Source organism: Balaenoptera musculus, chromosome 13 (genome assembly GCF_009873245.2).
Source record: "Balaenoptera musculus isolate JJ_BM4_2016_0621 chromosome 13, mBalMus1.pri.v3, whole genome shotgun sequence".
Taxonomy (NCBI): domain Eukaryota; kingdom Metazoa; phylum Chordata; class Mammalia; order Artiodactyla; family Balaenopteridae; genus Balaenoptera; species Balaenoptera musculus.
Genome location: NC_045797.1, coordinates 45,240,181 through 45,259,213, shown reverse-complemented (window position 1 = coordinate 45,259,213; position 19,033 = coordinate 45,240,181). Strand labels below are relative to the sequence as shown.

Genomic DNA, 19,033 nt, shown 5'->3' with positions numbered 1-19,033 from the left:
GTGAATGTGTGATATAATGACAAGAATGGACACAATTATTTTTACAAAACTAATGGGATAACAATCATTAGTATCAATTAGAAAGACACAAAATCAGGTCAGTTAAGCCAGGATCTCTTTCTACATTCATATAGAAAAGGCATTATAATATTTGTTCAAATTGTCCTGAAATTTCTCAACTTCCCTCCTCTTCCACCCATTCCAGTTAAAGGAGTCTTTTTCTTCTATTTTCTCATTTGAGTTGAATTACTCAGCTATGCCCTTGAAAGACTGGCTTCATGTCACTAAAGCTGTTAACTTGTTAGCCCCAAAGGACAAAGAATGCTTTTGTACGATGGTGGAGGAGACAAGACACCTTTCTATCATGCTTTGGAGTGTGAGAAGAGCTAAGGGCCACTGCTTCAAATGGAAGCTTATCCTCTCCAAGGGATACCCAGTAAAAATGTTTCAGAATGCCAATCCTGAGCTAAAAAGTTAAATCAGCTGAATAAAATAATAAAGAAGGGAAAACTTAAAACCCAGAGACATTATTTATATTTATTATTTTCATCACCTTTTGATATTAATTATACTATTTGTAAAAGTAGATACGTTTACTAGAACATAACAGGCCAACAGTGCAAGGAGGGTCACAAATATTAAAATTCTAGATCTCTGAGAAATACCAGAAAACATACAAATAAGAAAACAAAAGTTTTTGACTCATTAATACCTGGAGTCAGTTTAGTGCTGATTAAATCTTTCTACAACAATCTTACACCAAACTAACATTATTGTAACAACACACCATTGCTATAAAAATGAAATTTCAAAACTTATACCACTAAACTTATCTCATTGTCTATTACCAAATCTCTGAAAATTTGAATATCTAATAATTAATTTTGGAAAATGGAGTCTTCCAAGTTCCCTGGTATCATTACTGTGACTAAAACACAAATTCTTATTCATAACTGGTAAATGTAATATAGGAAATTCAAACATTGTTAAGGAAAAACAGCACAAAAAAGTTATTTTTAAATGAAAATTTTAGTCCACTGTCCTTGCTTTTTAAATGGTAATTGTAATTAATTTAATTAATTTTAAGTATGCAACCACAGAGAATCCAAATTTTCAGATGCATACTTAATGAAAGAAATTAAAAATTAATGAATTTTTCAACCTCGATTTTTTCCCCAGGCACTGGCTGTATTACCCTCTGACACACTAAAACAAAACCTACTGGGAGAATGACAGTTTTCTTGCTTGATCAGCTTTACACCGAGGCCCAAAATAATCAAATGATTTTCACATTACATGTACAGTGATGACATGCAAACTAATAGCCAGACGTTAGCTTACATAAACATAATATAGAGACTAAAAATTTAATTGATGCTATTTTCTAGATAAATGGAGGATGGCAAAAATGAATTTCTTCTCCAGAAATGAAGAGAATTAACCTTGATATTTTTCTGTGTGCCAATAATTGTGCAATGTACTATATTTTTATACATGTTAAATGTGAGCATATGTGATTATGATGCTATCATTGCTTAGATTTAGTCCTTTGGGAAATGTTTCCCTGTCAATTAAATTCCCCGCAGAGTAGGTAATAATGGCAAAGATATATCAAAATTAAGTCTACTGCCATGGGCCCAGGCAAACAAAAAGTCAACTGGAAAGACTAGGAGAATGTACCCTCATAAAACAGATATTCTGACGTTTTGGCTTTTTTCCTTTAGACTAACAAATAGTGTTTTCCAGTGACTTTTCTTACTGAAAACCTACCTTACTAATTAAAAATACATTTGGTCCAATTACAAGTTCCCACATGAAAGAAAATATCTGACAAGCCCTTTTAAAGCCACCAAAACAGATTTTAGTTTTGCTCTATAGGGCCATTTTACAGAGCAAAATTGCCAAGAGTAGCAAAAAACAAAGTTTGTTAGCTCATGTCTGTGACCAAAGACCACCATACGCCACACTGTTGCTTCTTTACTTTTAGTTTTCAGCAGTTTGATTATTGGTGAGCACGCTTTTCTTTGGGTTTATCTTATTTTGGTTTACTGAGCTTCTTAAATCTATAAAACTTACGTCTTTATCCAATGTTGGGAAGTTTTCGTCCATTATCAGTTCACAACCTCTTTCTCCTCCCTCTGGACCCTAATGACATGAATGTCAACCCCAGCCATACTGTCTCTCAGGTCCCTGAAGCTCTGTTCCTTTTTGTCCCCCAAGTCATCGTCTTCTCTGTTCTTCTGTTTGGATAATTTATATTGGTCTATCTTGAAGTTGACTCTTTCCTCTCTCAATTCCATTCTGCTATGGAGCTCATATAGTTAATTTTTCATTTCAGATTTTATATTTCTCAGTTTTAAAGAGTCCATTTGGCTCTAATTTTTATTTCTCAGGTGAAAATATCTACCTTTCCATTTATTTCAAGTGTGTTTACTTCATTAAGCACCATTATAATAGCTGTTTTCAATTATTTAATATTTCCAACATCTAGATCATCTCAGGGTTGACACCTGTTAATTGTCTTTTCTCTCTAAAATTGGTCATATTTTCTGGTTCTTCATATGTCAAGTCATTTTAGACTGTATCCTGGACATTACGAATAGTAATGCTGTGTGTAAACTCTAGGCCTGGGTCCTGTTATAATCTTTTGAATATAATACTGATTGTGTCTGTTTATTTTAGCAGGCATATAACCTAGTTAGGTTTAGACTACAATTTCTTTTTCACCTCTACAGACTGCTGGTTCATTTCTCAAACCTTTGCTATGCTGCTTTGGGTCTGGCCCCATGAAATGTACCATTCAGGGGCCTGAGACTTGGGCAATAGTTCAAATCTTGTTTTCAACGTCTGTTCTGTGCATTCAAAGCTTGGATGGGCTCTGGACATATGCAGGTTTGTACGCAGAATTAAGAGAACCCCTTTCTCCAGCTCTCTCTTCTCCAGGATTCCCCTCATACCCTCTGTTCCACAGGGTTCTATTTACCTGATTTCTCAGGCCAGAAAAACATTAATTTTAAGGTGTTTCGGGGTTAACAGGGGTACTGCTATGGTTTAATACGTTTAATTTAAACTACACTTATAAGATGATGAGGCATAAGCTTAGCTGCTGTGACCAGGACCAAAAATATTTCTCCAAAAGTAAGATGAAGACTAAAACAGATTATTGTTATATTGGACACATAGACATACCACTATACAAAACTATACAAAACCGTTACATTCTGATCAAATAAAAAAATGTTCAGGGACTTCCCTGGTGGTGCAGTGGTTAAGAATCAGCCTGTCAATGCAGGGGACACAGGTTCGATCCCTGGTCCGGGAAGATCCCACATGCTGTGGAGCAACTAAGCCCGTGTGCCACAACTACTGAGCCTGCGCTCTAGAGCCTGTGAGCCACAACTACTGAGCCCACGTGCCACAACCACTGAAGCCTGCGCGCCTAAAGCCTATGCTCCGCAACAAGAGAAGCCACTGCAATGAGAAGCCCGCACACCTCAACAAAGAGTAGCCCCCGCTCGCCACAGCTAGAGAAAGCCCGCACACTGCAACGAAGACCCAATACAGCCAAAAATAAATAAAATAAATAAATTTATTAAAAAAATATTCAATTCTGATCTAATAATAAAATACAACGGAGATAGATATGTACAGAGAAAGGCAAATGAATCAACTAAAGTCATCAGTACAGCCCTAGTGAGGTAAACTAAAATAATTAGGGCTCCTCTGTTTACAAAGACAAAACCTAAGGAGGTATACCATGAAATCATGAAAGTTATGCATAGAGTGGATCCCAGATACTCAGATTAACCAAAACCCCAAATACTCAGAGTACAGTATATACGTAGAAGCTTAAATTCAGAACAAATGAAATGAACTACTATTTTACATAGCAAATGTTACAAGATAGTAGAGACTGAAAAGCTTAGCAAATAAGTTTTTGATAAATGTTTAAATTAAGTCATAGCTAGCAATCCATAATGGTGAATTCAGGAAAGCCAATGAAATTTGAGGTAAGCCTGCAACCTCTTTTGCGTCATTAAAAACAACAGCAACTACCTGCACAACTTAATCCATTATTGCATGGACCATAGATTTTACTCAGTATGGCTTTTCTTACACGTAGCCTTATTCTTGCCATCTATTGTAAAACCTTAGGAGTCTTAGAGACAAGTCTTGGCCAGAATCTAATCAATAATCTATCAGTAATTCTTCATTTATTCTACTCACAGCATCATGGCAGATCAGCAAAAGAAATATTTTAAAAAATTTTAAACTTAGTGTGACCTACAGAAATAAACGTTACATACCAAATACATTAAAAATGCAAGAATATCTAGAAAACTAAAATTTTACGTTCATAACAAGTCTTGTAAATATAAATTTCAAATGATAAATAGCCTGACACACGGTCAATATCATACTTGACAAAGATATTTTTAACTCTTTTTTATCTTTTTGCCCCCCAGCTTTACTGAGGTATAAATGACAAATAAGATTGTAAGATAGTTAAAGTATATAATGTGGTGATTTGACATACGTACACATTGTGAAAACATTCATCACCTCAAATATTTACCTCTTTTTTTTTAAGAGCATTTAAGTTGTACTCTTAGCAAATTTCAATTATATAATACAGTGTTATCAACTACAGTCACCACATTATACATTAAATCTTCAGCCCTTATTCACTGTGTAACTTAAAGTTTGTTTTAATTCTTAAATTGTTTTGAAGACCAAGGATATCAGAGAATTTCTGCATTTACTTTAATATATTGAAAGTATGCTCTAAAACTGCTACACCAAAAATATAATCCAGAGCCAAAGAGAGAAGGAAAAAAATCTGACATTATCACCTCATTTTTATTATAGTTTGACTGAACAAGGTGCATCACAGAAGGCTTTTGTCTTTGTCTGTTTTTTGTTTTTAAGTTACAAATTTAGCTCTAAGACATATTGTTTCACAAAAGAAAGTCATTTGGAAATACATCTCCATATAGCAAAAAAGAATAAAAATACAGAAAATATACATACTCCTTTTGGAAAGCCATACACACGGGAGAACTGAATCCGAAGACGAGGCACATCTGGGCATCTGGGCAGTAGCCAGACTGGAGCAACATTTCTAGGCACTCTTCACGCCCTCCAAACACTGCTGAGTACACAGGACTCACTTTGTTTGGCCCAGTGTCACAGATTCGGTTAGTAAGTGGTATTAACAACTCCAAGATTCTGCAAATACACAAATTCAGGGGTATATAATGCTTTTATATGTACATAAGTGTAGACATTTCTACAGCACATATTTTGAGTCACTCATTGATAGATTTTAAAAAGCCTTTCTGTCTTCAGTGTACTTTCTATCTACAGTAAATTATTACAAGCTACATACTCCGAAATGTTATGCTCATTACTGTTGCTTAATAGAAAGATCCTTAAATGTATCTGAAGCAGAGCTAAATAACGTTCCCATAAAAGTAAACAGATAACACACAGTCCTTTATTTTTCACGAATTATTTACCTTCCCACCAACAACCACCTTCCTCCCCAAAATTCAAATTTTATATTAGATATTTTAGGGTCTAATAAATTTTTAAAAACTTCATTATACTAGATATAAACTTGTTATCAAGAAAACAAGTTATTTTCCTTCATAAAGTAGCAACCAAAGTTTTATTTTTCTAATCAGTAAGAATTTTTTAAGATGGTGACATGAAATGAATAGTATTTTCATCAGGAAGAAGTCAGAAATTCTGCTAAAATATTGTATTCTCAGAAAAGAAGATGAGCTCTTTAAATATTAAGGCAGATTTATTTAAAAATTAAGAATAAATTAAGAATTTATAACATTCTTTCTCTTTGCTACTTTTCCTTAGGTAAGGTAGGACTGAGATAATATTTAAGGGGAACTTATATTTTACCATGAAGGAAATCATCAGTGACAAACAGAATTCTCAAAATTGAGAACAAATGAGGACAAATTCTCAAGAGGGTTTTGGTATCAATTTAAAGCTCAGAGTATAACTGTACCTAAGATTTATGATGAAATAAACAATCAACAGTTAAGAAAAACATCAAATTTTTAAACCTAAGTACTTTGTTAAAATAAAGAATCTGTTTAGTGTCTCTTATATGTAATAAATGTGCTAAATTTTTTTAAATGAGTTGGAAAAATTATACTCTTCAACATGGCACAAACATGATTACAAATATCTTTAAGGAAATAGTAAAATACCATGCCACCTAGTGGCATAATAACCCAATTACAGCATCTGTTTTCCTACTATGTATACATACTAAAGACAAGACCATTTCACTATTACTTTTTAAATTAAATAATACTAACAAGAGCTATAAAAATTATTATTGTAGTAGTATGACTCTAAAAACTTTAAATACATACTTAAAAAAACTGTTTGGTACCAATCTATGTTAAGATAGGCTGCCATATTCTCACAGGTATAACCAGGTTTAATAATTTCTGAGATTCCTGGAACCCCCAATTTCAGGGAGTTCCAACTTTCGTTAAGTCTCTCTCTCTTCAGACAATACCAAAAATTTCATTGGAATTTCTGGCTAAGGAAGAAGAGTAATAGAAGCAGGGGAAAGTACCGAGTTGAATTTGAAATAAGACAAAGAGAAGTCCAGTCAAAGGGTTCAAGATGTGAAGGACTACCCAGTCCACACAAGAGAGATCACAAACTCAAAACCTTCCTGGGTTCAAGATATGGAGGACTACCCAGTCCACACAAGAGAGATCACAAACTCAAAACCTTCCTGGGGTCAAGGAGGTAACAAAAATAAGCTGAATAAAGCCATCAGATCAATACCTAAAGATGCCTGGGACAAGACTGGAAAGGAGTGGGAGAGTACAGCCACAGCTTAAGAAGTCAGAGAGAAGACTTAACACCCTGAGAAAGCCCCTGGGGCCACTCTGCCTCACACTAGGAAAGGGCAAGACTATGAGTTGCTGGGAATGCAAGGGGGACAAATGTGGGGGTGGATCTAGTCACCCAGCAGATCAGTAGAAAAGGGAATACCAAGGGTTATGCCTAGAGGTAAAGGGTCTGGCCCAGAAGATCTATTTCTATTACCTTTGAATTATGAGACCATTTTTATTTTCCATTTTTAACACTTACTTTGTATGGCCCATTTGTGCAGCTGCATGAATAGGTAACTGCCAATTGTCCTCATTACAGTAAAGATCCGGATCTGCCCCACTGGAAAGCAAAAGCTCCACACATTCTGTGTGGCCCTCTTGAGCAGCAATGAACAAGGGAGTAGCTTTGTCCAAGGCTTGACAATTGACATTTGCACCTAAAATAAACATTTAACATATAGCCTCCTTAATGCAAATAATAGTAATAATAATTAACAAAAATTTCAAAGCAGCTGCCTTAAAAGGGTTTCACAGTACAATAGCTTTTCTTCCTTAGTGGATACTGTTGTTAAAACATATTAATTTTCATAACTTATTGGTAATCATTTACATTGTTTTTACTTTTATGTCAGCAAGAAAACAAGTGATTAATATTTTAGAATTCATTTTTAAGCTAAAATAAGAATCTTATTCAATGAAGGATTCATTTCATTCCAACAAGCACTCTGAGGGTCCAGTAAGCAATCATTTAAAAAGGGAAAAATGCAAACCATCAAATATGGATAACTTTTCTGATCATTACTGAAAGGATAAGAAAAAAATCTAAATTATGAGACTCTACAGATGCCACTAATTGATTCAGGCTAAGATTTGTGAAAAAAAATTCCAGTAGATATGATATACATGGGGGCTATGCCTTTAAACTAATGTTGACTATACTCTTCATTATATCACTTTTCTTCATGACCAGTGCATGATAAACAGAGCCCACATTAAAAGGAAAAAGGTCTATTTAAATGGGTTTCTAAGCTGATCTTTTTAAGCATAAATCTAATCAATTATTTAGATACAAATGTATAAAGATGTGAAAAAGTTTAGTGACCTCAATTTTTGTGAAGGTTTCAAAAACAGCAGACTTCCTCAAACTTTTCTCATTGACAAATAATGTGTTAAGTATGCCAAGTATGGTGCTAATACATGACCATGAGAATTTTTAAATTTCTGGAATACAGCTCAGTGAAAAATCATCATCATCAAGGGGGGGAAAGACTACTTTTTTATTTAAAAGGATGTTCCATAAATATACCTTGAATAAACCAAAGCCCTGAAATGGGTAAAAACAATGCAAAACACAAATGGTAACTTAGAGTTTATGGAACTGTCAGAAATTCCAACTGGATATTCAACATGTCTAGATACAAAGAATATTCTTGATTTGTACAAGGTGGCTTCACCTACTGTCAGCCTCAGAAAGAAATGAACACTATAACTGAGAAAAGACTAAGTCAAAAAAGAAACCTACTTAACTTTCTCTTTTAAGCAATGTTTTGTTTTGATTGACAATTTCAATGTATAAGAAAGAATAAGGAACTAGTCCCTGTAAGATTACAGGTAGAAAAGTTGGGAAAATGAGAGATAATTCACTGAAAGGAAAGTCATTTTAAAGAGTTAGAAACATGTATAGTTACCTTATAAACATACCTACATACCTTTTCAACTTGCTATTCATAACTATTCAGAGAGGAGAAGAAAAAAAAAAAAAAGAACAAAGAAAAACAAAACAGGTGCTTAGTGTTCCAGGAGACAGGCTCAGCATGAGGAGTCATTAAGCTGCAGTTTAACCTATTTCATTCTAAATATTAGCTACACACTAATAACTGGAACTTACGTACTGGAAGTCACAAAATACATCACGACAGTCCTTGGGAAGGTACAACATAGAAGAAGGAAGATGAGAAATCACAAGTCCTGGATCCAAGTCCTGATTCTGCCAGGGAATACTTCCTAGATCTTTGGCAAGGCACTTAAATGCTCAGAGCCTGGGATTCTTTTTTTAATTAATTAATTAATTAATTAATTAGGCTGTGTCAGGTCTTAGTTGCGGCATGCAGGTTCTTCTCTAGTTGTGGCATGTGGGTTCCAGAGCACACAGGCTCAGTAGTTGCAGCATGCAGCCTCTCTAGTTGTGGTGCACGGGCTCTAGAGTGCACGGGCTCAGCAGTTGTGGCACACGGGCCCAGATGCCCCGTGGCATGTGGGATCCTAGCTCCTTGACCAGGGATCGAACCCACATCCCCTGCATTAGAAGGCGGATTCCTAACCACTGGACCACCAGGGGAGTCCCCAAGCCTGGGATTCTTAATACAAAAAAAAAAAAAAATGCTTGAGCAAATGATTTGGGGGATTCTCTCAACTTTAAACTTTGTTTTGGTAATTTATTAAAAGTTTAGGTATTACAGAAGATATGTGAAAAGTCTAAGTATTAAAAAAAATTGCGTGGTGGCAAATCTTGTGTATTTCCCATCTGCTCTTGACTATCCATGCTTCGTCAGGTTAGCAGTGTGAGTGCACACACAGTGTCTGGAAGAACTGAAAAGCTCTTACATAACAAAAATTTCTGGTCACAGAAATGTCACACAGAGTAAGAATGCCACCTCAACACCATCCTCTCCGACAATGCTGAATGTGTAATGGTTGTCACTGAGAAACCTTTAACAGGCTTCTGTTGTTATTTATTAACATAATAAAGTGTAAACATGCTTTGAAATAAACCCATTTAAATATCACACAATTGATCAAAACATACAACTCAAAGGGTTAATATACAAAATAACTATCTAAAAAATTAATTAAGCCTATACTAGTCTTGTACCCTAGAAAGCTGGAATTGCTCAGGTCCCTATAATAAAGGACAGCACCATCATTCAACTTGCCAATAAACCTGCTTTAATGATAGATCATTATGGTCCTACTCAGATAAATTAGTAGTTGCACATTGTATTATGTTAGTAATAGAGACTTAGTAACCAGGCTTATAAATGAACTTGTATGTACTCTTATTTACCACTAACATAAGACCATAAATTCCAGAACCTAATTTATATCTGGTCAAGAATTACTCTTCCTAAGAAGATACAAAGTTAAAACTCATGATCTTAACAGTGTAAAGACGAATGGATTAGTCTTACCCGATGATATAAGTATGCTCAAGCTTTCTAGCTTGCCATATTGAGCAGCCACAAATAAAGGTGTGATCCCAAAGTCATCCTGGCATTCCTTGTTTGCTCCTTTTTTAAGAAGCAATTTTATGATCTCAGCATTTTCCTAAGGCACAGATTCATATTTTAAATAAGAGAAAACAAAGAAAATAGAAGATATCTTTTTCATTGTTGTGTGTATGTTTTTTATCCTCACTAAAGGAAAAAAGTGTATTGGTGGATGGGAAGAAAGTGTTAAACAATCAGATTATTCTGTACCTTTAGCTAGAACATTAAACATAAACAGATAAAACACTGGGAATCTCTAGGAATTATAATCCTTATAAAATCCTGCAAAATTAGTTTGCAAGTACAAGCACTAAGATGTCATCACAGTTTCTAAACACAGTGCTATAAATAAAATAAGCCATTGCTCGCTATCAATTTATATCCCAAATATTCTGATGGTCTCTTAACTATGCTATCAATGTTTGAAAAACTTAGATAATCCCTGCAGCCCAAAGCTACGAGAACTACTAGAGCAGTTGGCTTATTCAGAATGACCGTTAGCATTTAGACTGCCTTTTCTGTACTGCACTAACTATCATAAATCACAGGCAAATAGGAAGCAAAAACTGTACAGAACTGTCATTTTAAAAGGGTAAAACACACAATTTACATGGAAATGAAATAATAAATTCAGAGTTTACCTGAAAAGTAGCCTGGTGCAAGGTGTTCCATCCACACATAGAATGAGATCCAGTAACATCTGCTCCATAATGAAGTAGCAGCCTTACCACATCTATCTGTCCATTTTCAACAGCTGCAATACAACAGTCAAAAAAATTACTGTCAGTAAAAAGCCATGTTTGTAGGACTGGGCACTTCGGTGATGTTCCCATCACTTATTCAGCTTCGAACTCACAATACTGTGATCTTTCCTATCAACAAATCAAAACATATATGTACTCCTTATGCAATTCCAAAATGTTTATCACAATTGTCTTAGCCCAAACCCATTAATATATACATCCTTTTGGTACACATACAAAATTATTTTCAATTGTATCTTAAAAGATACAGAGGAAATGGAAGCAGGAGGCAAACATATTCTCTTTGATAATGGAGATAATATGCGTTTCTATTTTGTTAAAAATGCAAATGAGAGGGGGATGGGATGAACAGGTCAGAAGAAACAGCAGTAGTCTGGAGAAACAGTCTCAAAAGAATTGAAAGGTTGGCTATTACCATCTGATCACAAATGACAATAGTAAATGACAAGCAAACTGAAAGCACAATACTGCAAGTCTGCATCTTAGATATTTTTACAATAATAAACGACAATCATTGTTAAAATGATGTTCTTATATCAACCAATGAAAATTTAGTAGAATCTGTTTCACATCCAATTCATACATCATTATCAGTGACTGCTGGCAAAAATCACTCCATAGCCAAAAGCCTGAGTTGAAGATTATCAGGTTGTCAGTGGTGATATATGAAACAGAGTGTAGATAAGTTTGTTTCCATGAATTAGGGAGACCTTCTAAAAATGAAAGTCGAAAAAATTTGTTTTATTAAATATGCTATAGAAGTCAGACAGAGAGAAAATTTTTAATATCATAAATACATTAAGATATCTGATGTCTGCATCTCTAGTGAAAAAAATTTCTCAATGGTAAAATGGCATTTTTATAGCTCTTGCTAATTATTTCAAAATAAGGCAAATGGTTAATGGTTAATCGTTAAGAAATAGTGGTTTAGGGACTTCCCTGGTGGCGCAGTGGTTAAGAATCCACCTGCAAATGCAGGGGACACGGGTCCGAGCCCTGGTCCGGGAAGATCCCACATGCTGTGGAGCAACTAAGCCCGTGCGCCACAACTACTGAAGCCTGTGCGCCTAGATCCCGTGCTCTGCAATAAGAGAAGCCACTGCAACGAGAAGCCCGCACACCACAACGAAGAGTAGCCCCCACTCACCACAACTAGAGAAAGCCCGTGCACAGCAACAAAGACCCAAAGCAGCCAAAAATAAAATATTAAATAATTAAATAATTAAATAAATAAATAAACCTTTAAAAAAAAAGAAATAGTGGTTTAGAAAAATGTATTTACAGCTTACATCCTACTACCAAAGCCTCTCCTTTGGAAGAGTTGGGTTAACTTCTTTGTCCTTATATAATAAGTTACCAAATTGGAGGGGGAGTGGGAACCATACTGTGACCAAGTACATTATACTTCAATGAAAGTTATTTAAAAAAAAACAACAAAAAAACCCAGACTCGGACTTACTATTTGTTTGCCTCCTTATCATTAGTAAAGTATGCTTGAGGAGAGAAACTGTGTTCCGTTCCCCTTACGTGCCAACTGCCAATCGCAAACAGAAGACAGGCAATAAATAAGCATTGACTCAGTGAATGAAAAATAAATGTCTAAAATAAAATATGATTTTCTCTTTTTAAGAATTCATTCCTCTCCAAACGGAATAGCCTTCAGAACTATACTTCTGGATATGACAAAATAACTGGTACTAAATTAGCCATCATAAGAGTGGGAAATATACATAAAGCAACTTTTTCTAGCATTAAACCATGGGCAAAAGACTGATTCCTAAGGAAAGGGAAACACATGAGGTGAGCCCCATGATCACCCCAGCTTTCTGCCTGGGGACATTTCTGGATTATGGTGCAATGAGCTGAAGTCCAAGCACAGGAAGGGTAAGGTTGAAGAAAGAACACTCCAAGCAGAGGAAATGATCCGAGCAGAGTGAAGCAGTCCGCTGAGCTAAGGAGGAAGATATCAGAGTTTAAGCAGTTGAAATCGGTGGGGCAAACCCCAAGAGAAAAGAGAACTGTGCGGAGGGGAGGCCCCACTGTGGAAGTTCTCCAAGATTCCTTGCCTGAGGTCTGGGCTACACATGTACAAGGCAAGATGAAGCTTACCAGAGAACTGCTAAAGGGTTAAGAATAGAACAGAGATAAGTAGAAGACAGTGCTGAAGGGCAATGGAACTCCTAGGAGTTCTGGCCCAGTCAGAGTGGTGAAACCACACTGATACTTTGATAGCTCGTTAACACTCTGGGCATCCAGCTGAGACACCCAAAAGGCAGAGCCCTAGGCATAAAGACCACATCTGAGACTAAGGCCTACTCCAGACCTGCTCTAAGGAAGCCTAAAATAAGCCCTGATCAAGAAGGAGGCAGAGGCTGGGAACTGAATCCTCCTGGGAGTTAGATCTGGGAAATACCTTATGCTCTCAACAAAGCATAAAACCAAACCTAAACAAGTTCAAGGTCATAAGCCAGTAAATAATCTACCTATTATTTAAAAAAAAGAAAAAATCTCACTATTTTCAGAGGATAAGAGAATTCAAGTCTGTGACATACTATTCACAATGCCCAGTAAGTATACAAGTCAGAAAGTAGTGAGCAGAAACTGATCCCAAGATGGCTCAGACATTGGATTTAACAGATTAACTAATGCAGCTACTATAAATATGCTTTAAAGCTTTAAGGAAAATATGTTCAAAGATTTTAGTTTTAATATCTATGGTATACACACAGCATACACAGAGAATCTGAGTAATGAAACTGTTTAAAAAAAAAAAAAGAACCAACTGGAAATTCCAGAACTGAAAAAAGAAATGGATGGGCTTAAAAGAAGATCAGAAAAAAAAAAAAAAAAGAAGATCAGAGATGGTAGAAGAGTGAATGAACTTGAAGACATCAATATAAATCAACCAGGGACTTCCCTGGCGGTCCAGTGGTTAAGACTCCACGCTACCACTTCAGGGGGCATGGGTTCGATCCCTGGTTGGGGAACTAAGATCCTACATGCCACACAGCATGGCCAAAAAAAGAAGGAAAAAAAAAATATATATATATATATATATAAATATATGTGTATCATCCTATCTGAAGAACTGAGAGAGGAAAAAAAAAGACTACAGGAAAATCAACTGTACACATCAAACAGTCCAGCATACATTAATTGGAGTCTCAGAAGGAGAAGAGAGTAAAAACTGGGCAGCAAAAAATACATTTGAAGAAAAAAAATGCCTGAAATCTTCCAAAATTTGATTTAAAAAACAAAAACAAAAGCCACATTGACTTACAAATCCCAGAAAATCAGCAAACCACAGTGCTTTGGAAGAAGTCACTATACTTACGACTTCACATTCTATGTAAATTAAGGATGATTATATAAACATACCTGACAGCTCTGTGGAAGAATTTAAGTGACTATAAAAGTAGCTGCAAACAACAAGCCATTGAAATCAACTTAGCTATAATAATAGTTTCATTTTTTTTCCAGGGCTCTTATTCGCATTTGAAATAAAATCTACCATTTTACCATGTCCTTTGAGACTTTGCAATAGTTAAATAATTAATCCAATCATTCAACAGTGCCACGGACTGTACTAAGCACAAGAGGCATAGCAAGCAACCAGACCTACAAAGTAGTTGCCTTCATGGAACTTCCATTCTAGTGGGAGAGACAGATAATAAACAAGCACACGGATAAAGGAAATAAGTTCTGATAAAAGAAACTGCGAAATTACTTTTTGTGGGAAAAAAAGTGGAAGAAATTAACAAGGTAAACTAAAGAGCAGTGACTGAGTATGAGAGTGCTATGTTAGAAAGATAGAGGATAGAGGTCATCTCTTTGAAACAGAGACCTCTGAACAGAGAAATGAGAGATAAGCAGTAAGCCATGCAAAGAGGTGGAAGAAGAGTACTCCAAACAGGAAATAAGAAGTGTAAAGGCAGTGAGGTACGAAAGAGCTGAGTATGTTTGAAATAGCCAAGATGGCCAGTGTGACTGAAGTGAAGTCAAGGAAAGGAAATAAAGCAAGAGAGGTAGAAAGAAGCCAAATTTTGTAAGCCTTGGCAAAAAAGATAGCTTTTTTTTTTTTTTTAAGGAAAAAATGAATTTGTAGTTGGAGCTACTCCTAGGAGCACAGCTCATCACCTGCTTGTTCAGGATATAAATCCTGAGGAGCTGAGTGATCTGCCCAAAGTCACAGAGCCAGAGCCCAGGCTTCCTAGTTAGTCAGGACTCCCTCAACTACACCTGGAAATATTAACAAGAATAGGAGTCAGCAAACTGTTTCTGTAAAGGGCCAGAAAATACAGACAGTCCCCAACTTAAGATGGTTTGACAACAATTTTTCGACTTTACAGCGGTGCAAAAAGGATACACATTCAGGAGAAACTGTACTTCAAATTTTGATATTTTCCTGGGCTAGCAATATGTGGTATGATCATCTCTCACAATGCTGGGCAGTGGCAGCAAGCTGCAGCTCCCAGTCAGCCACAAAAACACGAGGATGAACAGCTGATATACTCACAACCATTCTACACCCATACAACCATTCTGTTTTTCACTTTCAATATAGTTTCAATAAATTACACGAGATATTCAACACTTTATTATAAAATAAGCTTTGTGTTAGATGATTGTGCCTAATGTAAGGCACAACGTAGGCTAATGCAAGTGTTCTGAGCACATATAAGGTAGGCTAGACTCAACGATGATGTTCGGTAGGCTAGGTGTATTAAGTGCATTTTTGACTTACAACATTTTCAGTTTACAATGGGCTTACTGGGATGTAAACCCATCCTAAGTTGAGGAAAATCTGTACTCTATTACATCTAGTTTCTCTGGTTCAACATTATGCTTATAAAATTTATCAAAATTGTTGCCTCTAGCTGCAGATCATTCCTCTTCATTGTTGTATAGTAATCCATTGTGTAAATAGAACACAATTTATTTACCCGTTCTATTGTTGGCAGATGCTCTTTGGATAGCTTCCTGTTTGGGGCTGTTATAGAGTGCTACAACGAGACTATTCTAGTACGTCTTTTACTGAACACTGATACACATTACTGTTGAATATATGCCTAGGAATGGAATTCCTGGTACAGAGAGTATGTATATACTCAGCTTTAGTAAGTTCTTCCAAACAGTTTTTCAAAGTGGCTATACCCAATTCACACTCCCATCAGCAATCTATCTTCTGGTTGCTTCATATCCTCATAAACACTTGGCACATTCAATCTTTTTCTTTTTAGCCATTCTGATAGGTGTGTAGTGTTTACTCTTACCTTAATCATCAGTCACTTCAAATTCTCTTTGGAAGTAGTTGAGATATGAATAAATAAACAAAATATAACATTGTCTTTATCCTGAGTTCCTTTGGGACTCACTAGCCTGGGCATACAAGTGAAGTTATGTTAAACTGTAAACTAAAATTTCAAATCCTGACATTGGGGTTACAGAAGAAACAAGCTGATAACAGCTATAGCTGGCTGACGGTACAAAGGAGTTCACTATATTATGTTCTCTACTTTCGTATATATTTTAAATGTTTCACAATAAAAGTTTTTAGTGTTTTTCACCAGTTCATGGCCCCACTTGCATAATATGGAAGCTGTATCTCCTGACAAACTCTACCCCACTAAGAACTTCTGATCTCCTAAATAATCCTGTCATCTTCTTCTCTGAGACACCTTCTTGATGTCCACAGTTGTAAAGGCCACTTGAAGGTTATAACTGGCACAGTGCCAATGAGAATGATGTCACCCAGGCCATATGTGCCATTTATTTCCCAATTCTGAATATGCAAGATGCCAAAGTGATGCTGGTTTCCCTGCAGTGCCCACTGTATAGGCAACATGCTACATCTGAGCAGCAGTGGAGAAGATGCCCTGTTCCCAACCTAACCCACAACATGCTCTGTCACCGAGCTTCCTATAGAGTAGGGCCGCTCATATCCCTGTGTCTCTCAGAGCTGCTCATGGAAACAGATCCTTCACCTTCTGCCTTCAGCTCCTCTCACTACAGGGCTCAAATATGAATCCCTGAAGCTGGAAAACCAGGCTGTTCTTCCACCCTTGTCTCCCAGAGGCCCCTCTAACACTCAGTTACTCAAATAAAAATCTCCACCGGAAAACCATTCATTCTGCTCCTGAATTTGCCACCTACTTGTTCATGACACAAGTGCTCAGGCATCTCAGACATATCTGAATTATAATTTAGGATCAAGATGATGCCCTAACTCTAGTGGAAAGAACACAGATAGTGTAGTCAGGCACTCTGTCCAGCTGTGAGCAAGTTAGTCTCTCAACCTCATTACACATATAAAATAAGGATAATCTACTTACCTATGGGCTTTTATGTTGATTGAATAATTAATATAAGTAAATACAGTAGGTGCTCAATAAATGTTCCTTCTTTCTCTCCCTCAGTCTCCCTTACCCCTTTCCTGATATATAACTGGTCAACTTCTTTTCCTAATAAACTCCACAAATAGGATACTCAGAAGGTTAGCTTTTCAATCATGAGGAGTTAGGCCATAATTACAGTTCCCTCAATACTAATACAGCTCTCTGACTAAACTCATATTGGTCACCTTCACTCCATGCACCCTAAGGACAGCCTCTTCCCTTTGCAGGATCAATCCTTTTGTCCAACAACCCAATTAACTGCAACCGTCATCCAGTACTACAAGAAGTGCATATCCAGGTCCCCTCCTAAGTGAGAGTGCAGATCCTCAGGTTTCCCCAATTTATTGTCCAATTTACTTCCTCCATGATAATTACCCACAAACCAGTTTTATTAGTTTAAATAAACGTTTATGTTTATCTTTCCTCCTCCACAGCCATACCGATCTTGTCTTACAAACATATACACTATTTCCCACCCTCAAAAAAGGAATCCAAAGCCCATAATCCTCTATCTTTCCATGGCCACCACCTGTATTCACTTGCCAGATTTTTCTCTCTTCCAAAAAACAGAACTAGGTCTATAGGCAGATGCTGTTTATACAGAACTTTCATGCTCTTTCTTTTCCTTCCACTTCCTGTCCAAGTTTGCAGAGACCTAAAGACATTTCCTTAAGACTGGAGCGTGAGTCTGATAATCACCTAATCAACTGAGGATAATGAGGGAAATTCAGCTGCAATTTCTACCATCCCACTGATAAGCAAGCTGATTGGCTAAGCTGGTGTTTCTTTGCTCCCTCACCTCTCTACATGGGACCCATCTAGTACCACATGCTACAGCAAAGAAGGCCAACATTTCAAAGATAGAAGAGGACTACAGCTCAGTTAAGGATATACGAAGAGCTGCGCTCTCTGATACAGAAGCCAGTAGCCATATGTGGCTATTTAAATCTAATTAATTAAAATTAAATTAAGTGAAAATTTGAGTACCTCAATCAAACTAGCTTCATTTGAAGTGCTCAAGAGCCACACTTGGCTAGTGACTGGACAGTACAGATTTAGGACACTTCCAAATTCTATTGGACGGCTCTGGTCTAGAGTTTAGAATTTAACTAAATTGGAATTTAACCTAGAATACTAGGCATATCTATCTCCAAGATACATGCCTGGCAATGAGGACAGGGAGCCAGGCCATTTGTTGTGGTTCCTATGGTTTGGGGCAGGTGTTCAAGGACAGAAAGGAAATGAGTAATTCTGGAACCTGGAAAAGTACTGTGGATTCCCAGAGAGAAAAAGAAAGCAGAATCATAGGATCTGGTATTACACTGGCATTGAACAGAGACCAGAGCCCAAGGATAAAGAATAAACATGAAATAAAACACCCCATTTGGAAGACACAGCTCCAAGTGTCTGGGGTACACAGAGAGATGGGAGAAAGGCTTTCCTCCCTTCAATCCAAACACGTATTGTCTGTAAGACTCTAGCTGAGACAGCAGAAAAGAAGAACCACAAGCTCTGATGGCAGGGACACTGCCCCTCCCACAACAGGTCCGGTTACTGTGCTGAAGAAACCTGTAACAGCAAAAGTCTAACAAAGTAAGAATGATATGAGAACATCATTACCTGCAATAATTTCTAGGAAGACATTTATATTTTTGAAGAAACACATCTTTCCATTTCCTATATTTAAGAGGGAAAAAGAAGTAATCTAGGATAACATAACCTGAATAACA

General features: G+C 36.5%; 1 protein-coding gene across 3 annotated transcripts in view; it reads right to left on the bottom strand.

Annotated features, from left to right (window-relative positions):
• Positions 1-19,033, bottom strand: part of ASB3 (ankyrin repeat and SOCS box containing 3) — a 93,013-nt gene that overhangs the window by 26,456 nt on the left and 47,524 nt on the right. For all 3 annotated transcript variants that reach the window (XM_036872311.1, XM_036872313.1, XM_036872312.1), the window contains 4 exons: positions 10,786-10,898; positions 10,067-10,202; positions 7,138-7,315; positions 5,032-5,229 (listed from right to left, as the gene is read on the bottom strand). In XM_036872311.1, the coding sequence (XP_036728206.1) occupies positions 5,032-5,229; positions 7,138-7,315; positions 10,067-10,202; positions 10,786-10,898 (625 nt within the window). The remainder of the gene's footprint in view (positions 1-5,031; positions 5,230-7,137; positions 7,316-10,066; positions 10,203-10,785; positions 10,899-19,033) is intronic.